The 22,116-nt window shown below is 46.0% G+C and overlaps 1 protein-coding gene across 46 annotated transcripts in view; it reads left to right on the forward strand.

Moving 5' to 3' along the window:
* The window catches only part of SORBS1 (sorbin and SH3 domain containing 1), a 223,372-nt gene that overhangs the window by 144,329 nt on the left and 56,927 nt on the right, over positions 1-22,116 (forward strand). For 20 of the 46 annotated variants that reach the window (XM_081823769.1, XM_081823756.1, XM_081823764.1 and 17 more), the window contains 5 exons: positions 517-689; positions 2,734-2,797; positions 14,881-14,928; positions 15,054-15,183; positions 17,493-17,607. In XM_081823769.1, the coding sequence (XP_081679895.1) occupies positions 517-689; positions 2,734-2,797; positions 14,881-14,928; positions 15,054-15,183; positions 17,493-17,607 (530 nt within the window). Of the gene's footprint in view, positions 1-516; positions 690-2,733; positions 2,798-4,539; positions 4,615-4,937; positions 5,001-14,880; positions 14,929-15,053; positions 15,184-17,492; positions 17,608-22,116 lie in introns of all 46 variants that reach the window. The other 26 variants (XM_081823747.1, XM_081823754.1, XM_081823757.1 and 23 more) reach the window with 2 other exon arrangements.

The following is a 22,116-nucleotide window of genomic DNA, read 5'->3' on the forward strand; positions in this document are numbered from 1 at the left end:
TCCTTGAAGGCCCGTGCTCTGAGAGGTTCACCCCCATAGCCATAGGACATGTCATGCATAGCCATAATGCCTTCCCATAGTAAGTGACGTGGCTTGGAGTAACAGAGGATATGAAGTAATTTTATAATCTGTAGACCACACCTGGTCTGTTTGTTCGCTCTCTGGAACCTCTATTCCTGAATCAAATCAACTCTAATGTGCACTTAGTGATTGAAAGGGCTAGATGATAAATATTTCAGTCTTCACTAGCCATAGTTTCTGTTGTAGCTGCTCTGCTCGGCCACTGTAACTTGGAAGCATCCATAAATAATACACAAACGAATGGGTGTGGCTATGTCCCAATAAAACTTTACAAAAACAGGTGGCCAGGCCGTAGTTTGCCAACCCATACTCTAAATGAAACTCATTCGTATTGGGAATTAGCAAACACACTTCCCCAGCTGGATTGTTTGGGAGATTTTTACTTTGGAGCCACCAGAAGAGCTGGTTTAGCTAATGACTATTTCTCGCTTCCAGATCCTGTCTCAGAAAGAAGAGTGGGAGAGCAGGACTTGGCACCAACCCAGGAGAAACCCACCTCGCCTGGAGGGGCTACTGAGAGAAAGGCGAAGGATGACAGTAGGCGGGTGGCTAGGAGCGCTCAGGACCTGAGCGATGTTTCCATGGATGAAGTGGGCATCCCACTCCGGGTACGAATACAGACCCATAAGTCCTACCTAGGCTTCCTCTTACGCCGGTGACATGCATACCCCCGAGTGCATGTGACCCTACTTGCGGCTGACGAAGGCTTCATGAGGAAATGCCTCAAAGACTGAGGCACTGCCCACTCTCCAAACCCACTGAGGGCTGCAGAGACGCTCAGAGTGCAGCAGCTTTCCCCAAAGCATGTTAGGTGTTAATAAGTCTCATGAGGAAAGGGGTTTGGGGTTTAGGGGGCTATGGGGGAAAAGCAGGGTGGAACATAGGCAGAGCGGGTTCTCTGCAGCAGAACCTCTGAGAAGCTTCGGGCTGGTACACGTTCAAGGGGAGAGAGAATGTTGTGGGCAGTGTTTCCCAATCTCCCTTTTTTGTCCCTTGGAGCACACTCAGAAATTGTAGGTCTAGGCTTACAGGGTCCCTGTTGATGGGTTCAGGAAGAAGTTCCTCTGGATGGGAGATACTCCCGTCAGCCAGGGTGAGCAAGAAGCTCTAAAGGAACCACAGAATGAATTCAGGCTTCCCCAGCTCTCCCCCTCCACACAGACGTGCCAGCCTCCTGCAGGCCCCGCGGAATTCAAGGGAAGCCTGCTTTTGAAACCGGATTAGGGTGAATCCCCTTGTTTTCCGTGAACCCCTCAGAACACTAGCTGCAGTATGTTTCTCTACAGTCTCCATGTAACGAATGGACATTTTTTTGTGTCCCTTTGGAGGAGGAGTAGAAACAGCAATGGGCTGAGCCTTGGAAGAACTGTTGTCTGGTCCTAAGTAATACTAAGTATACAAGAACAGTAATAAGTATAAAGGGAGCTGTGAAGGACGGTCATTGCCATCACCGCTTAGGGACTGCACGGTCTCGTCATTCACTCTGTCAGCCATCATTCACTCTACAAGGTGAACACAGATAGAATTCCCATTTTATAGATGAGGGAACAGTAACTCAGAGTGATTACAGTGCTTGCCCAGGATTGCACAACCTGTGGGCGATGGAACAGTCTGTCTCCGAAAACCCACACCCCTAACCATCGTGTGAGGCGGCCTTCCCACTCACCTTCTCACCGGCTCTGTGACCTTGGGCATCGTTGTGACTTTTTTCCTCATCCGTAAAGTGGGAGTGAATATGCCTTATCTAACCACCCATCTGTACCCTTCCTTGTTTTATTTTGCTCTTAAAACAAAAACAGCCCAGCTTTGTGGTTAGGATGAGAACTCTCTGGCCCTCTCCAAGGTGACTACACTTGTACAGAATAACCTGAAATGGATGGGGGCATGCAACTGTTCTTTGCCTCATATGTTTCTAGGAGGCTTTACTTCCGCTTAGTTGTCTCTCTAAAAAATGAAATTTTTAAAAGTTGTATGAATGGACACATTTCAGGTGGATCTTTGTTTACTTTTTTCAAAATCTGCATCCTTTTTGGCCAAATATTACTCTGCAGATTCAGGTCTGAATCCCTTGGTCTGGCTATTTTATTTTTAAGATTTTATTTATTTTATTTTAGAGAGAGAGTGTGTGTATTTGAGCAGTGGGAGGGGCAGAGGGAGAGGGAGAAGGTGAGTAGCTGAGTGTGGAGCCCGACGCGGGGCTCGATCTCACGACCCTGAGATCATGACCTGAGCCGAAATCAAGAGCCAGACACTTAACCGACTGAGCCCCCCAGGCGCCCTTTGGTTTGGGTGTTCTTTCTCAGAAGTTTTGCATTTTTAATGAAGATTTAAATGTGGTATCACCAGGGCGCCTGGGTGGCTCAGCCAGTTAAGCGGCTGCCTTCAGCTGAGCTCATGATCCCAGCATCCTGGGATCGAGCCTGACATCGGGCTCCCTGCTCAGTGGGGAGCCACTTCTCCCTCTGCCCGCCACTCTCTTTCTCTGTCAAATAAATAAATAAAATCTTTAAAAAAAATAAACGTGGGATCACCAAGATGTATAGAGTTAGTGAGTTTTGACTTCAGTTGTTGTCACCTTCCATTATGATTTCATGATCACAGAAGTTCTGAAATGTGCTGACATTTCCATTTTATTTTACTGTTTTTCTCCAGAACACCGAGAGATCAAAAGACTGGTACAAGACCATGTTTAAACAGATCCACAAACTAAACAGAGGTACTGATTTTCATTTGTAGAAGCTATGCTGTGTTCATATGTTGACTATTGTGGTGAGGACTTAAACTTGCTTTGCTAGGATGTCAGAAGACTGGGCCCTACGCTCAAGTCATTGGGCACCAGCCTGCCTGAGCCCAGCCATACGCCTGCAGAGCAGAGCACAGCACGGAGGGAACGCTTGTGCTCTGCCTCACATGTGGGATTTGAGGTCAGCTCTCAAATCCTCCCTCTCAGATGTTACGGGATGCAGCAGGTTGAGCCCAGCACTCCACCTATGCTCCAGCATCTGCCTGCCTGGGATGTGAGCAGTTCTGACTCCCACCTGCTTCCAGCTTTAGGTGCAGCCCCCCGTGTCAGCCCATGACTGCCTTGTAGGCAGAGCAAGTTGAGAAAGCCCTGAACTGGGAGTGGAGAAAACTGGTCTTGCCTGGATTTAGTCCCCTAAGCACTCATGTGACTTTGGGCTAGTCACATACCTCTCTGCATTCAACCCACTTCCCTTCCTACAAGGGGTGTTGCAGGGTCCAAATGAGAGCAAATTCTGCCTTAGGAAGTAGAGTGCATGGTGCACCTGTAAGGTGGTGTTAAAATGAAAAATAATCTGTCCCAACTGGGAGCCAGCATTTGGCAGGTAGCCCTGAGAGTCAGTCAAGAGCTGACACACCAAAGCCCGCTCAAGCTTGAAGAGAAGTGCTTCTGAATCAGAGCCACTGGGCTATCAGCAGGTGATCCAGCATGGTGGGAGAACCCCAGGCCAGCGCTCAGGTAGCTCATGACCCCACCAGCTCCCATCCGCCTGTGCTGCCAGTCAGCTGATGGGGATGCTGCTGCACCATGGGAAGGGTACCACTCCTACCATGGGCAGAGCATTCTGTTGTTCCCTGGGGCCAAATCCAGTCTGGCCGCCTAGCACAGAGGACACATGAAGGCAAAGAGAAAGCGTTCTGGTCGGTGTCGGCCTAAGCCGCAAATAACTGGTCTTTCTGATTAGCTGCAAATGCCAACTAACATCACTGTTAATGAGCTCCTACAATGAGTTCACAATGAACCTGGCTGTGCCTCTCTTCAGACTCTTTCAGAATACTGAGATGTTCGGCGTTTAGTGTTTCTAAACCAAGAGTGAATCCACTGTGATTGGGTGGATGAGCTCAGTCATGGCGGTGATGCCAAAGGCTGGGTCTCTGACTGGGTGATGTCAGTTCTGTTGGTCACTTCCTCAAGCTGATGTCCATCTCCCCCAGCACCCTGTGTCTCTCTCACCTTGAGACCTGGCTTTGGCAGCCCAAATGCCAAGCCACAGGTGCATATGTGAACAGTCTATTATTCTGTGCCACGGGCAACATCCCTTCTCTCCTGTTAGAGGGATGAACTCAACCCAAATTACAGGTTCTAAACAAAACCAGCTGCCCTAATGGTAGACAGAGATGTGTAAAAATTTGAGAATCCACTGGTTTATTTGGAAACCTGAAGCTTTGTGCTAAATCCTTCTCGCTCACTAGAGCCTGTGTATATGTCATTCTTTGTCCAAGAGGAAAAATGATATTGTCTTTTTAGATGTGTCTCAGTAATTCAGGCAAAAGGACTGGATTTTTAAAAGCAATCTGAGTTTCTTTCATATCACTAGTGAAGCTTAGTATGTTCCAGAATTCAAGGAGCCTGAACTGTGTGTGGATCCCTATTCGTTCATTCTCTCCATTTGTATCTTCCTCTATTCTCTCTCCCAAACTTCTTCCTCTGCCTAGACACTCCTGAAGAAAACCCTTATTTCCCTACGTACCAATTCCCTGAACTTCCTGAAATCCAGCAAAATTCTGAAGGTACCATAAACTTAGACAGTGTATCTGTTGTCCTAGCCTTAAATTAATTCTTATAGTTCCATTCTAGGAATAAGATTTGGCTTTTAGATTTTGTTTTTATAGTCCTTTTTGGTTGGTGAAAATTTTATTTCACTCATTTGCATGATGTGCTGTATTAAAATAACTAAGGCCTTTCTAATTCATTAATCTCGTGTTAAGTGTGATGCCGTGTGCATTAATAACACTAAAGTAGGTAATCATTCAAAAGCATCAGTTGCGGGATTTGTCAGTTCCTTCACTTCATGGTGGGTAGTTTCAAAATCCACTGCTTTTCTCTGCTACAGAGGACAATCCTTACACTCCTACCTACCAGTTTCCAGCATCTACTCCTAGTCCTAAATCTGAAGGTAATTAAAGGAAAATCATGTGCCTCTCTTTGTACTGGTGATGTTACTTTCTTCTTCACCTTGGGGTTTTTTCTGGTGGCTAACGGGCTGTCTCCCAAGCATTTGCTTCCCCCATCCTTGTGTTTTGTGGTGGAGTCTTGCTCCTCGCTGACTGTATGACCCGAGTCTGTCCAGATGGATTTTAGTACTGGTCCCTTGGAGTTTACACGATTAATGGGGTAACCAGTGTAGCTTAGTTATAATGCTTTGAACATTTGAGGCTCTGGGAACAGCTGCCAGTATTTGGGGTGATCTCATGGGGCTGGTGGCTGGGCAGTGACGTGGGGAGGCAGTCATGATGGCCGATGGGCAGCAGGTGGACACACCTGCTGTCAACAACAGACAAATTACCTAGTTTCTATATGTGCTATAACCCGTCACTGGGCCCCTCATGGATCTTCAGGGTATATCTCCTTGGTAGGGAATTCCCAAAGAGGTATCCAGGTATGAGGTCCGTTCATGGTGGGAGATGATGTCTCTTGAAAATAAGGGTTTTGGCCAAGCTAAAAAATGTTCCATGAAATTGCTGGCTAGGAATTTGGACCCGCTGGGAAGGATGGTCACACTTGTATCTAAAAGCAAAAAATCTAGGTGTCGAAGAAGGTTCTAAAAGGTAAGTTAAAGGCACCATCCTGAGAGCTACCCTAGTCCCAGAGATTATCTGATCCTTGGGTGAGTGACCCAGAAAGAGGGGCATGGAAGGGAGTTTACAAGAGGAAATTTCATTAAATGCTCTTCTAGGATGAGATGTTGAGCTCTCTGAACTTATTTGATTAGTACTGAGCATCAGTACCATGCATTGTCCTTGGAACTGAAAACCGTACCATGAATAAGATATATCCTCTGTTCTCAAAAGTGCACATCCAACAGAGAGACAAGGCCCCTTCCTTGCTCTGTGTCCAGAGTGGTGGCAGTTGCAAGAGCATGTGTCCAGAAGGCCAGAGGAAAGCTTGCTGGTGCAAAGGAGCTCCTCAGTATATATCTGGAGAATGTTGATGAGTGGGGCTCTGGACCATGGTACCATAGTACCATAGTTCTTTTTTCGAGATGCAGCCCTGTCCCACCTCCTCGGTATTTCTCTGCTCTAATTAGCTCAGCAGACTGTCCTCCACAACCCTTCTCGTCACTGTTAAAATCGTGCATTCACTCATTCATCAAACTCTTACTGATTGCCTCTCATATATGAAAGGACGTCCTGGGTTGTATTAGATACAGTTTTAGTTAAAATACCAGATTCCATTTTGGTTCTCCCTTTGATGTGCTCGTCAGTGGTTTCCAGCCATTTCATATCTGGGTTTGGAAGAAAAGTCTACCAAACAAACCCAGCTTCCAACTCGATGCTAATGATTTCATTGTTATCAGTGACCACCTCACTTCCAACAAGAATCTGTCTGGTGTGCGATAACCTAGTCTATTTATCCTGGGGTGCTGATTCTAGCCAAAAGCGTTGCTTAAGAAACAATTGACTGAGCTGAGTGAGGGAGACATTTTCTTTTTTTAGGGTGATTTTGACGAAATGCGATTTTCAGTCGGTGCTTCATTTGGACTTGAGAACCCAGCACCAGGCTCCCTTCTGGGAAGATGACAAGTGCATGGAAAGCGTGAAGGCATAGTGTCCCATAGGCAGAGGAAGGCCCCCTGGAGAAGTCCTGTAGAGAGACAGAGACTCCCTCAGACTGGAAGAATGCCATAGGCCTGCCACGGGCAGGGCCGGCACCTTCCACGGTCAGCCTGGCTGTCGGTCTGAAGACGGGGTTTCGTGGCCTCACACACGCAGCTGCCACGTCGTCAGCTGCCACGCCTAGCAACCCTGGCTAACAGTGACGTCTGCTTTTTGGTACACATCAAGTCAGGCTCAAGAGGGAGTTGGGGTGATTTGGCCTTGAGGCATAAACAGTAAGGGATGATATGGTAACCTGTCACCTAAAATGTAGGAAGCAGACCTTAATATTTTTTATTTTCAAAGACCAAAGAGGATGAAATTGTCGTAAAGGATAAAAAGGGGGAAAAATTAGTTTGAACATAAAAGATTAATAATAACCAAGGTGATTAGGCTTTAACACAAGTGTCTAAGAAGTCTTCTTCCCCGGAGATCTTTTAAAAATAGGGTGGATTTCATCTCACCCCTGCTCCTGCTAAAGATGACAGAGCCAGACATAGACCACAGATGTATTCAATCACATGAAGGCTCTTTACAAATGAGGGAAATGTTTGATCTAGATCACTTTAAAGAATCTTTTTTTTTTTTTTTAAGTAATCAGAGATTCTCTGGCTTGTGGTTGTGATGTCTGTGAGCTTTGGTAGGTCCCCCTCAGCCCCGTGCTTCTGGGCTCTGCACGCCCTTCTTAACGTGGAAAATATTTATGCCTTTCAAAGAAAGGTGTTAAGGACAAATTAGCACCTAGCCATAGATTTTAATGAGCATTAAAAAATAGCTTGCTTTACTGAGAAATATGAGCTGTCATTCCAGAGTCTGTCCTCTGCAAGGAGACTGTTGTTGCTGCAGGTTTTTTTGTTTTGCTTGAGCTCAGAATTTGAAACTAGAATTATTTGCAATAAACCTATCAAAACCTAGCCTAAGGGCCGCTTCCTCCGTCTAAATTCTAGTTGCATATACAGTATAAAAAATATATATTTCTAAGTGTCTGAAAGCTGATTCTCCTGACTAGTAAAAGACTACGGGAAAGTTTGTTTATGCCGGCTTAGCAACCTTTTTTCCCCCCAACTATAATGAAAAAGCAAACTTGTCCAGGCTTTCAGAAGATAAATAGAATTATCACGTCTTAACCTGTGAAGTTTAAAATGTACTTGAAAAGAAACCTGTAAACTCCCAACAGGGAGCAGTCCCTTCTAATCCTTTTGTGATCTCTGAGACCACTCTGGGACAGGAGCGGATTGCTCTTTGTTTCATGAGGTAGTGAGGAGAGATTGGGCTAGGGAACTGAGGAAGAGCAGAATGAATTCAGGAGACTGACTTCTTGAAATTTCACTATGTACCTCAGTCACTAGAAAGCTTATCAAAAATAACTTACCAGAGGGATGCCTGGGTGGCTCAGTCGGTTAAGCCTCTGCCTTCGGCTCAGGTCATGATCCCAGGGTCCTGGGATCGAGTCCCACATCGGGCTCCTTGCTCAGCAAGGAGCCTGCTTCTCCCTCTGCCTGCCTCTGTCTCTCTCTCTCTCTGATAAATAAATAAAAATCTTTAAAAAAAAAAAAATAACTTACCAGAAATCCTTTGGGAATAACTTTCAAGTAAGGCTGAGCAAATGAGTATGACTTTCTTTTTTTTCTAACCTTCACTTGACCCATCCTCTCTTCCCCATCATTCCTTCCTCTGTGACCCAAAGCTACTTGTCTATGAATTCCATTCTATTCTCTCTCTGAAAGGCGGAGAGATGTCCTTCTGTAGCATCTGAGATGTCTGGTTAGAAAGATTGGGGGGGTGGGGAGAGAGACCGTTGACAGCGACCAGAGCCAGCCCCACCCACTGCTGCACCCAGACGTGGAGGGGCTGCTGGGGTGGGTCTTCAGACCCGCTGCTGGGGCCTCATCCCTTGCCTCCTGCTTTAGGAAATAGCAGTGTGGTGGCTCAGACCTCAGCAGCTCACAGGCATGATTCCATTAATAATAATAATAATAATATTAATAACAACAGCAATAGCATAACCACCACAGCGCCTGCTGCGACCACCATTTATTGAGCCCTTACTGAATACAAGGCCTCACATGCTGAGTGCATCACAACTGTTACCTTGTTTCATCCTCGCAGGAACCCCACAAGGTAAGTCCTCATTTCATCAATAAAGGGTGTAAGGCTCGGGAAGGCTAAGTAATTTGTGCAAGATCACACAGTAAGTAGCAGAAGCAGGTTTTAAACGCAGATCTACAGGGCCCCCAAGCATGGGCTCTTTCTTACTCTGTTCTGTACTGCTGATTCCTTTACCTCTCCTGCTGCACCCTGTGTTCTTGGCTGACCCTCTCTGACCCCTAACTCCAGGCACCAATGTCTCCCGGGATGGCATGTGGGGGTATGCAGTTAGGAAACGTCCCCAAGTGATTTGACACATGGCCAGGACTGAGAACCACTGGAATGGAGGAGACTACCCTTCCCACCCTCCAAGAAGGAGAAGATACTTGCCAGTGCAATCCAAGGGAATGGGGATATAGAATTGGGGTGGGGGGGGGGGACTTTAGATTCAAAAGAGCTAGCCTTCCCGCTCTGAACATGGCCAAATGATGTTGGCTCTCTTGACATGCTTTGTGTCCACAAAATGGCCGCGCTTTTCAGCACAAAAACGCCTCCGAATCAGCACAAAACCAGGTATCTGGTGTGTTATGCCATGGTCCGTGGCCTGTGAGAATACTTTTGGCCATGTCAGGGTCAAGGGCTGCCCTGTCAGCCAAGGGGGAAGTTTCAGAGACCAGCTTTTCCTCTTGCTTTTGGTTGCTCCTTCCACCAGTGTCAGGCCAATGGTGACCACTGCCACCTTCTGGTGAAGTGTCTCAAGGCATCCCCAGGGCGTGGTGACAGATCATGCCATGGTCTGTCTCATGGACCTTTCTCCTCATTCCTAGATGAGGATGCGCCAGGACAAAGATTTGGGAGGCTGATTTCTCCCAGGCACATCTGTATTTGAGTTAAAATAATCCTCTACTGGCCTTACAGGATTTCTAAGAATAGCCTCATTTTGCCTGAGTTCAAGCAAGTAGTTCTATCGTGAAGATGCCTGGCCAGGCTCTGTGTGCCTCCTGTCCCCACTGCAGCTCGCACTGCCCGGGGAGGCGGGGCCTGGCTGCCCGCGGCGGTCCCCTTTGCTCTCCTGAGGACAGCGGGGCAGGAGGGCTCTGCCCGGCAAGTGCAGTCTTAGAGCAGCCTGCAGGATAGTTGCGAGAGCGTGCGGTTACACCCTCTCCACCTCCACGGGCCAGGAACGCTGCTGGAGGTGAGGACGGTGAGTCTCCTTCCAGCCCGCTGGTCCTGCCCTTACTTCTTTCCTTCTCTGTCTTGTTCTCTTCTCCTTCAGATTCTTTTTTTTTTCCTGTATTTTTTTCTGTAGCTACTCTATACCCTTTGTGGATCTTTTTTTTTTTTTCCCCTTCCTAATCCCTTAAAATTTGCCTTTAACCAGAACATAGGCAGCTTTGGGAATGTCTCCCCGGGCTCCCTGGACTATTCCTGACCACCTTGCCCCGTATCTCCTTTTGCTGATTCTTCCTCTCCGATCCCACCCAGACTTTGTCCCCACTTCTGCATACATCTTTTTCTTTGAATATTTTTGTTTGTGGGGTGAGTGTGTGTGTCTATCTTGACTCCTTTATCCTTTCTCTTCCGAAGTGTGTGGAATGAAGCAGAAGGAATTAATTTGAGCAGTAGAAAAAGATTGTGTCAGAAATGAGCCCCTGATGTTAGAAAAATAATTTTAAGTTTAAATGCCTAAGAAATGCATAAAATTAAAATTTAATTGATAAAGGCACATGATTATGTAAAGACTGCTTTTTGTGCATCTCATTTTAGTCAGTTACATATTTTTTATAAAATAATCATTCTCAACCAACACTTGTTCCAGTGTTTCTAAGATTGTTATAAATTCTCAAGAAAGAAACCCCCCAAATCCAGGAAAAGTCTTTTTTAGAAGTTCATTTAAAGTCACTGTGCTTGAAAGAGCAATTACATGCTTCCCGGCAGTTTTAGGAGAATAGCCATCCCCAAATCGAGCTTCCAAGGATAGATTGCCAAAGCCTAGAGGGCAGTCGCTGGTGTGTAAACATCGGAGCCCAGCAGGGGCCTTTGGGTTCCAGAAGTGGATTGTTCACCCTGAGTAAATCCCGCTGAGCCTTAGAGCTTCCTGGAAGTCGCTGGCACCGGAAGTTCTGGGTGTCACTGCCAAGGCTCTGAGGGGCACCGTCAGCATGTGGCTTCACCAGGAACAGCAATCACAAGATCCCAGCTCAGCTGAGCCCCCTAAGGCGCAGTTTTAAAGAACCCGTGGAGAAACCATAAAGGCAGGATTTCAGACACAGACAATGTCTGTGTTCACAAACAGCTTGAAAAACGTTTCATATTCTGTGTCTTAGTTGTGCTTAAAAACATACACTCCATTGGCTAACTCTGGTGTGCAGAAATGCAGAAGGGTGATCCTTGTACCCAGTTTTCCCATTCATTGGTATTTTTAACTTCATACCCATCTACCCCAGTGTGGACTTAGCCTGCCAGGAGAAGGGAGCAAGAGAAACAGCAAATAGATGATGTAGCAAGAGTGACTCGGTTTTACCCATTGTCCCTAGAAACCAGCAAAAAACTAGAAGTGGGTAACTCAGAAAACTTGCTTAGGGGGGCACCTGGGTGGCTTAGTTGATTAAGCATCTGCCTTTGGCTCAGGTCATGATCCCAGGGTCCTGGGATCGAGTCCCGTGTCGGGTTCCCTGCTCGGCAGGGAGTCTGCTTCTCCCTCTGCCTCTCCCCCTGCACTTGATCTTAGCCAAAAGGCCGAGAAGCGATGCCTCTCCCCCTGCTTGTGCTCTCTCGCTTGCTCGCTCTCTGTCAAATAAATAAATAAAATCTTTAAAAGAAAAAGAAAGAAAACTTGCTTCAGCCTCACCAGGGAGGGGATGATGCAGAAAAAGAGAGCAAAGGCTACAAGGGCTGGAAGTCCGTCTGGCCAGCACCGTAGTGCACGACTTGAGTTTCAAAACAACACCCTCCCCTGCCTCTTCCACAATAAAAATTGTAGAAGAACCACAGTTTTTCCCAGGATTGGGTAGATGAGGCTAGGGTGAGGAGTAGGACAAAGCCCCCATCCCTGTCACAGGGCTTTGAGGCAGCACAGGGAGGAAGGGAGTCGGAAAGATCTTGGGTCCATTCCTGCTTTGTCCTTTTCTCACTGTGTGGCTAAGGGCAAATTCTCTTAACTTCCCTGGGCCTCCTTTTCTTATCTGTGAGATGAGAGATGTACGTGCCTCCAGGAGTTTTCTCGAGGATTAACTGAGATGATGTGAGTAAACTACCAGCCACTGTTGGGCACTTAATGGAAACCGTGATTGTTTTTATTCATAAGCAGAAGTAAAATTTTCTTACATTAGATTTGTAAGACAAACATCAACAATTAAAGTAAATTTTGCATCCCCTGGGACCTGCCCTGATGGCTAGTGTTCAGCTGAATCCGTGGAACTTCAGTCTGCCGTCTTCAAAGGCGAACTGAAATCCACATGTCGGACTCGGATGCCGTGGACACAGAAATGAAGAGCTTGCTCCCCCAGAGGGGCTCCTGCCCTGCGTTGGCTGTAGCCGGGTGACTTTGCTTTTTCTACCTCCGTCAAATAAGAAGTAGCTTTATTTTATTTTATTTTTTTTTAAAGATTTTATTTATTTGACAGAGACATGGCGAGAGAGGGAACACAAGCAGGGGGAGTGGGAGAGGGAGAAGCAGGCTTCCCGCAGAGCAGGGAGCCCGATGCGGGGCTCAGTTCCAGGACCCTGGGATCATGACCTGAGCCGAAGGTAGACGCTTAACGACTGAGCCAACCAGGCGCCCCAAGAATTAGCTTTATGAGCGTTTAGTCATTCCAACGTCTGTTGCCTTCACCCCTATTTTTTCCTCCTCTTACTTTTCAAAATACATAAATTATTTAACTCCCCAAGCTGTGCTATTTTTTTTTCCATCTTATAAGAACTATTTCTCATTTTCTTATAACAAATCTTCCAGATTTCTGCATAAGGAAGCTCTGGGGAGAAAAAAATGTTTAAAGAGCTTAGGCTTTAAACATTTTTTTTTGAGTATTTAAATGCCATGTTTCCCCCATGAAAATGTTGCTTCTTACCCCAAGAACCAGGTAACAGTTACAAACTAACCCTGACCTACTGTCTACGGATAGGCTGTCATTCCATGATTCAGAGATACAGGGTTTTGAGCTAAAATGCTAGGCTGGATTTTAAGCAGTACATACATTGGTTCCTAAGTAAGCTAATTTCTCATTTGGCAACCACCATTTTTCCAGTCAAATCTCTGCAGTCAGAGCTGATTTTTAGTTTTCTTTGACATCATGGCATTTTCAGCAATCAGAAGTTCTATTAAAAAACAAAAACAGGCAAGACAAAATTCTTCAGAACAGTACTCCAAAAATACATTTTACCTCTTCTGCCCTATTTTCAGAAGTTAACGTAAATCACCTTGCACATTGCATGTATAGCAGGGCAAGTCTTGTTCAACTTTGGTATCGACTAGTTCTTATCCTTGAAGTGGAAGGAGGGAGGGAGGGAAAGATAACTTGGTACCTAATACCTTTCCTTTATTTGTTTGGGCCGGAGGAGACCTGGAACAGATAAAAATAGGGAGAGGAGAGGAGGGACTAAGAAGGGCTGCCAGAAGGCCCTGGTTGGCTCAGTCTGTTGAGCGGCTACCTTCGGCTCACGTCATGATCCCAAGGTCCTGGGATCAAGTCCTGCATCGGGTTCCCTGCATCAGGTTCCCTGAAGCGGGGAGTCTGCTTCTCCCTCTCCCTCTGCCGCTCCCCCTGCTTGTGCTCTCAGTCAAATAATAAAATATTTTAAAAAGGGAGGGGGCTGCCAGAGAAGCTGTCTTTGAATAATACTCAAGATAATAGCAGTGTTTTATTTATACTTCACAAAATATCCCAGCCTTTCTTGCTCTGAAACTTAGAATGATTTGCAGAGAGATAGGACTTGATTAACACTTAGTCAACATGTGACATTGGAGTCTTTGGCTTGCGTTTGCAGGTTACTTCATGTTTTTTGTTAAAGCTGGTACAGATTTTAAGGGAAGGAGTTGGGTCTTCATTTCATCCTCAAGAATTCTGAATTCGGGTTGGCAAGATACTAGAAAACAGGACAGGCTGACTGATGCAGCCTGACTCTTGTTGGAGAAGTGCTTTGGTGTGGGGGGGGGATTATCCCGGGCGTAGTGACTAAATATCCTGCATTCTCAGGACAGTTCCAATTTAAAAATCTGTTTCGGTAAATGTCCGTGTGCTCTCGTTTTGAGTTCAGGGCGGCTACTTCCACGAGGGGCTCAGCTCTCATCTCGGTTCCGCAAGTGTCCATGTCCTGGGGTTCTCTGTATTGTGGGACGTGTGCCTTGCCCTTGCAGAGCAAGCCCACAAAACCCTGGGACTTGGTTGGTTCCAGAGTCACCATTTAGACACTGAGCCCAGGCAGTACCTTTGCAGAGCAGACCTGTCAGCTTGTGCTGTGTCTCGAGGAAAGCAAGCTACTCAAGCAACTAGGTTGAGGTGGAATCAAAGCAAGAGACTAGGGAGGGTCTTCTCAGCCTGTTTCCTTCGCCACAGCTCCTCTTTGATGAATGGTATTGTGTATGGAACTGCAGCGTATAAAACAGGTCACAGCCGCTGTGGGCAGCTGAAACTGCATCTTTGGGCCTCCCCCAACCCATCCAGTAATGGGCCTGGCGGACTCTGGGGGACTCAGCAGGCTAGACCAGAGACTGTCAGCGTGAGCATTCGGGGACCTCTTTCCGCCCCTGTTTCCAGCCCAGGCTGGGGACCCTGTGTTCTCGCTTTGCTTGTGGAAATTGTCTTGAGGAGGACCTTTGGCTATTTGTCCCCATGCTTCCTTGGTGTCAGGTGGCAGTCAACCCCCCGGTGTCATGAGTGGACCTTCCGGACTGCAGGTCGGCAGATTCTGGTTGGGTGGGCTCTCAGATGGGGTCTGCGGTGGTGTAGCTTCCGGCACTGGGCCCCTCCTCTGTGTGTCGGGCTCCCAGTGTGGCTGGACGTCGGTGCAGGACGGTGCCAGTGGGGGGACATGTCACTTGGTTCTCTTACCTCAGCCAGATTGCTCCTGATTACGTTTTGTTTTGTTCACTAGATGAAGATTCAGATCTATACTCACCTCGGTACTCCTTTTCTGAAGACAGTAAGTGATGTAGAATTTTCTGCTTGCCGGGGAGGAACAGAGGGTGGTAGGTGAGGGAAGACATCTTCCTGTTTTTGGTTTTCCTCAGTTTTTGCAAGTCTTTTGTACCCACTTTTCTTCTCCAGCAAAATCTCCCCTTTCTGTGCCTCGCTCAAAAAGTGAGATGAGCTACATCGACGGTGAGAAGGTGGTTAAGAGGTCGGCCACACTTCCCCTCCCAGCCCGCTCTTCCTCACTAAAATCAAGCCCAGAAAGGTAAGTGCTCCCTCACCCACAATCAGCTCTGAGAGTTAGGGCTCTCATCCCCAAGCTACCACTGAAGTGCACTCCCTCTGCTGGTCAGGTAGCCTTAGAGGCAAGAGTCACAGACCCAATTTTGAATCCCAGTGACTTATCTTCAGTCTCAGTGTCCTCATCTGTTAAATGGGGATACATTTTACGTTCATAGGGATGTTGCGAGGATAAAACGAGATAATGCGTATAACGTTTCTAGTAGTTCCTGGCTCACAGTATGGGCTTAGTGAACATTGGCTATAATTTTTTTTTTAAAGATTTTACTTATTTAATTGACAGAGAGAGACACAGCGAGAGAGGGAACACAAGCAGGGGGAGTGGGAGAGGGAGAAGCAGGCTTCCCGCGGAGCAGGGAGCCCGATGCAGGGCTCGATCCCAGGACCCTGGGACCATGACCTGAGCTGAAGGCAGACACTTAATGACTGAGCCAACCAGGCGCCCCAAATGTTGGCTATAATTATCATGACTTTACCCTTCTCACAAGAGAAATCTTAACTGTTTAAAATTTGTCATGTGTTTTCATACTCTTTGTGCATTCTGACAGGGTCATACCAGAGAATATGATTTTAAAATGAAGCCACACTTACCTTTTTTAAAGACTTTATTTATTTGAGGGCGCCTGGGTGGCTCAGTTGGTTAAGCGACTGCCTTCAGCTCAGGTCATGATCCCAGGGTCCTGGGATCGAGTCTCACATCGGGCTCCCGGCTCAGCGGGGAGCCTGCTTCTCCCTCTGACCCTCTCCTCTCTCATGCTGTTTCTCTCTCGCTCGCTCTCCAATAAATAAATAAAATCTTTAAAAAAAAAAAAAAAGACTATTTATTTGAGAGAGAGAGAGCACACACACATGCATGAGCGAGCAGGGGGAGGGCCAGAGGGAGAGAGAATCTCAAGCAGACTCTGTGCTGAGCACAGAGCCTAATGCAGGGCTTGAGCTCAAAAACGATCCTGAGATCATGACCTGAGCCAAAATCAAGATGACTGACCCACCCAGGCACCCCAAAGCCACACTTATTAATAGTGATGCAATGTGTATCATTGAAAGATAAGGCTTAGAGTGGTCCTAATGATGGTGTTCGTCATCTCCTAATGGCTGTGCTGAATGACCCACTTTTCTCTTTTGAGTTCTTATTCCCGATGGAGCAAACTTTTTATGCCATCTGGACTGGTGTCCCATGCATCTTCAGGCTCCCTCTTTCACCACTTCCCAACAAGGCTCTGACCAAACTATTTTTTTCCTCTAAGTACACACTCAGTTTCACCCCTCCATACCTTTTCCATCTTCATAGACAAATGAGTGGCTGAGTCCCACACATACACAAGTGGCATCTGCCTGAGGGTTTTGATAATTAATTTGAAAGGAAGGCTGGGTATACCCTTAAGTCTTTGTGGGTACACACTCAAGTGCATTCATCAAGCATCTGCTGGGTACATTCTGTCGCAGATTGAACCAGATGCTATGGGGGAATGTAAGCATATATAAATCACTGTCCCTGCCTTCAAGAGGTTGTAGCTTTGCAGGAAAAAAGTAACTATAGTCACAGTGCAAAATGCAATACTGTACATGCCTTAAAAATTTGTCAACAACTTCCAAGGGTTCACGTATCCTCTGGAACCCATTGCTGGCTCACGTTAAGTATCTACACCCAAGGCTGTGATTTGGGTGACTCCTGGGGCAGGGTGTGGAATAGAGAGGAACGTGGTTATTAATTGCAGATCACATTTATTCAGTGCTTACACCATGGGCCTGGTGCTCTGCTAAGTGATTTACATGCACTGTCTCATTTAATCCCTCCAGTATCCCCATTTTTCAGATGAGGAAACTAAAGTAGCCGTGGGTGAGGTGTTTGGCTCAGCTCACCAGGCTAGCGAGTGCTGTAGCAGGGACTGGAACCACGGCTGACGGGCTCCAGGACCTTCGTTCTCTCCCACTGCGCTAGCAGGAGTGGGAAGCACAGGCATGTTTGGGAAATGATGAGCTCCTGAGAGGAGAGCAAGCTTTGCTGCCGCTGTTCCCCACCCTTCTCCTTGTTCTCTGCGCGTCCGGTGCCCGGTTTTGAGCACAGGACACCTCAAGCCTTTTGTGAAGCCAACACAGAGATGTAACTGGTTATTTTGAGAAGGAAACCAGCTCAACTAAATGCTTCGCGCAGAGTCCGATTTTATGCTTCTGATACAAAAATTTCTTGATTAGACTGCAGTCCGCCAAAGTCAGACCGTGTCGGATGCCAATTTTCATGAACATAGCTCTAATAGGATTTTCTTTCTCCAGAAACGACTGGGAGCCCCCAGATAAGAAAGTGGATACAAGGAAATACCGTGCAGAGCCCAAAAGCATTTACGACTATCAGCCGGGCAAGTCTTCTGTTCTGACCAACGAAAAGATGGTAATGTGTATATTAAAGTTCTTTTGTCTCCCCTGCCGTGTTCTTTAATCTGGATGCATTGTGCGCTTGGATTATATTCTTTCTCCCCTGGGATAGACTCTCTGTGTTTCTAAGACAAATGAAAAAATGAAGTATTTTTACCCTTTTCATTTCTGCAGGTGTTTATAAAATGAGTCCTGAGAGTCTGCTTTGAAAGATGCCATATTGAGCTTTGTTGTTCTTTTTGTGCATGATTTGAACTAATTTAAAATGGTCCACTAATGTAAAGATTGATTTTGCTGCTGTTTAAAAACGTCTAACCGTTAATTTATCAGGCTTACTACTAACTGGACTAAAGTCAGGGTTTTTTTTACGTGACTCTTATTTGAACATGCATAAATTTTGTAGAAGTTACGAGCACCTCATTAAAAGCTAAATAATTAATATGTTGTTATGACTTGGGAAGAAAAGACCCAGGCTGTTAGAATATGTCTTGTAGGTCTTCCTTTTCTGACAAGTGCACTATGGAGGACGAATTTCATATTCAGTCTGGTTTCTAATTTTCTACACATGTTCACATTGCCGAGCAAGTGCAAGTGGGGGAAATGGCATGTCTGGGCATAGAAGACCACCCTGGAAAAGCGGCTTCTTCTGTGAAACGGGAAAGAATTTTTGCAGTCTGATTAGTTTCATATCTGCCCCTCACGCTTCCTTTTATTCACCTTCGTTAGGAAAGCTGGTTCAGAATTCGGATCACGGTTAAAGGGATTCTCCAAAGCTCTATAAATATTGCAGCCCTCCAGCCATGCCAGCAGGATGGAATTATCATGCTGGGGATTGGTTTTTATTAAAATGCGGTTACCACACTGAGAACAGATTAAGTAGGCCTCTGAAATGCAGGTTCAAATTATTTTCCCTCCACCTCTTCTGCTCTACATGTTTTAAGTAATAATTGATTTGACTTTTACTAAAATAAAAATGTGACATCTTTAAAAGCACAGAGGGAGAAAGTAATTTTAATTAGGAAGAAAGGTCAACAGTTCACAGAAATGCTTTAGGGTTGTCATTCTTTAGCATTTACTGTGCACCACAGTTATTTTAAGCAAAAAGTTCAGAAAGGAGCCGAGAATTTTGCCTCTGACTCCACCCTGCCCTGGGGGTTCTCTCCCTGTTAGAAGATCATACGCCCTGAAGTTAGCCTTCCACACGCAGGTGTGCCCAGAAAGACCGTCATGTGCTTGGGAACATTCCTGATACTTGAATAACAAGCCAGGGATGCACCATCACGTGTCCACACTTAAACGATGTAGTCCTTTCTTTTTTGAATTTTTTTCCTTGCTGTTTTTGCCACGTGAACAGAAAAGTTGGAATGTGTCCATGTGGCTTGCCTTTTGGCATCCAGGATCCAGTTTGCCAGAATTTGAGGACACCTCACACCCCCACCCCCAACCACCACATACACACACGCTTTTGTCTTGTCCTTAACTGTGGATAGGTATGCTAACTAGTGACAGATACAGAATCTAAATTTGCTCTCAGAAATGCACAACTCCTTTTGAGGGGAAAAATGTTTTTCCAAGTTGAAGTACTCCTGTCTGCTTCAGCCTGCCAACTTAAATGGCAACCTCATGGGCACATCTACCCGTTGTTTGCAGGAAGGGTTGGTGGTAGACTTGTAAAGGCTGCCAAAGAGCTTGTCTCATCCTTGGAGCGAACCCAAACCATCACAGGCAGAGGAAACCCTGTGCTACCTTCAGAATCGCCCACAGTAGGTTTACAGCCTTATGACCTCTTCAGCCACGTGGCAAACTCCTATGACGTTCTTCATAACTCCCGAGTCCCCCGTCGTCATAGTCTGAGTCCATCGTCTTGTCCTTCGGCCTCGGGATTAGAGATCTAGTGGTCAAGCCCTGCTTTGTCAGAAATGGCCTTTTTCTGGCTTTGTCCCTTTTACTTCCCTCTAGAACTTCAGCTCAATTCAACAGATAGATATAGAATCACTTTTATGTGCCAAGCCCTGGGTTAGGGGTTGGGGTCCCTGCTGCTCCCACAGGAATATATTGGGAAGGACAGACGTTCAAATAGTAATTACAGACATGATACAGGTTCGGATGTGTAAAACAAGGGGGTTTCTCCCCAGTACACGGTCACTTGGAGTTCCTTCCTGGCTTTTCAAGTTTGTCACTTACCCCTATTTTAGCTCCGGGTCCTCTGCCAACGCAGAGGGTCTGCCTCCTTCTCAGGATTATGAGAAGGGGATGTTACATACTGGACAGAGCACTGGACTCGGAATTGGAAGATCTGAGTTCAAATACTGACTCTGCCTTCAGCTATCTTGGGGCAAGTCCTTTAACTTTTCAGAGCCTCAGTGTTTTCATCTATAAAATAGAAGTAGTGCTTGGCCTGCCAATATTACTGAAGTAGTGAGTATTGAAGTGAGTACTGAGTAGGATTGCATATTCACCGAAGTATCAAATGAGAGAACCACGTGCTGTAAAATGTATAAGAGAATTATATGAACGTTATCAAGTGCTGTGCACATGAACGTACCACATTCAGATTGTTTAATTAAAAATTGAAGCTAGTCTCTGCTCCCGTCCAAGAAGCAAAACCATCCTCAAGGAGAATCAGGCATTTTTCTGGCAGGTCATCTGCCTTTTCCAAGGATTTGGCCGAGCTGGGGAAAGTAGCCCACAGTAGCAGAGAACTCAGCCTGGCCTTGTGGAATCCACCCTGCCTGCCAGGACGGAGATCCTGCTCTGCGTCTAGAAGGACGTTTCCTATTTGTCCATTCCATAATGGGATCTACAGCCGAGTCGTAAATGACAAAACCAAATGCAGATGTTAGTGCTGTGTGGTGGTACCTCTTTCACTTTCTCCCCAGGCAGCTGCTCTGGGCCCAAGCAGTTGACATGCCTCCTGATTCAGTTCTCAGCACAGCATTAGCCTTCGCAGTAAGAACAATCTGCAAGCAACCTTGGGCAATAAAATGGGCTAATTCTTTCAGGACCGAGTACCAAGACATTCAGGCCATTTCCTGAAAGAGTTGGTACATTTTATTTAAAACAACAACAACAAAAACCTAACCGATTCCCAGGGAGTGTTAATAAATAGTGTTCAAAGATAATAAACATGAAATAGGTTTCATGAAACTCCCACCATGTGAGGATCTAGCATGTCCCAGAGCCTGGACTGTCCCTCCGGAAGAGTTGTGTCCTCCTTGCTGTTGTGCCTCATTTCACTGAATAAATTAAGAATCCTTTTGGAATCCATTATTTTACATCATTTCAGAATCCGGTGAGAAGGAGCACACCTTCTCCTTTGAGATTCAGGCCCCTAAGCCCCTGAAGACAGCTGGAGGAGATTTTAATCTGGATGCAAGGGGGCAGACTCCGTTTCAGGAGACATTTCCCTCTGAGTCCAGCTAACTTATATTCAATGCATGTCACGTAAAGAAAAGTTCTCTGCCACGTCTTCCTCCTTTTAAAACAAAAGTAGGAATAACGGTGAAGACCCTTCGAAGGATTTTAGAAGAAGGAATTGGTCAGGGTCTCAAAGAAAGTTGACCGCCGTTTCTCCAAACTGCCAAAGGCCTGTGAACAGAATGTGAAGAGAAACGGGCCGGGCCCCCAAGGAGCTGCTCCGTGAAGCAGTGGCTTGGAAAACGTGGCCACAGGACCTGCCATGTGTCATTGCCCTGAGGGAGTGACGTTTCTTAGATATTGTTTTCAATCTCGGTGCAAAATATACCTTTTCTATTTCATATTGTTGTCGGAAAGATCACCATATCTCTCTCAGGTAGTGACTGCCAAGGTATTTTGAAATGTATCTACATAGATGAAATTCATGACGCCATGAGCCCCTCACGCTTTTGTCTGCTGTGAACTTGTATCTCCAGTGTCTGAAGGGAAAACCTGATTTGCTTTCCAGGCATTCATTTTCCAACTAATTATTTCCAGAAACACATGTGATTCCACAGAGCGAGATGTTAAGACTTTATAAAGATCTGACTCTATATGAAACCCCGTGGAATCAAATGATCAGTCTGTGTGAACCGCCTCTTAGAGTTGCATGAAGTTGAGATATCTGACTTAATTTTTGCAACGTAACCCAGAAGTTTTCTCCCCCGTTCTGTCGTCTGTCTTGTTCAGCTTTTCCCTCACTTTATTTTTCCCAGTTCTTTAACATTTATTTGTGAAAGCACCAAGTATATTCTGTCTGTATTCCTCCCCCACGGATGCTCGTTTAAAATGTTTTTGCACTTGTGTCCTCTGTTCTTTACTTACACCATCTTTCACTGTACTGTGTATAGCACATGATTTCTCACCTACTCATGTGCCATTAAAGATGCAGTATTAACAAATTGGCTTTTACAAAGCGTTGGTATCTGCATTTATTTGGAAAACCCTCAAGGCAGCTTTGCAAATAAGTACTAAAACTATACTAGCCCATAAAAATTATTTGCTCTACTCATCTGGCATAGATGGCTAAATGTTTGGTGTGCTCACCAGGTTATTTGCTCCTCACTAA

Source organism: Leptonychotes weddellii, chromosome 6 (assembly GCF_054177405.1).
Source record: "Leptonychotes weddellii isolate Sample4059 chromosome 6, ASM5417740v2, whole genome shotgun sequence".
Taxonomy (NCBI): Eukaryota; Metazoa; Chordata; class Mammalia; order Carnivora; family Phocidae; genus Leptonychotes; species Leptonychotes weddellii.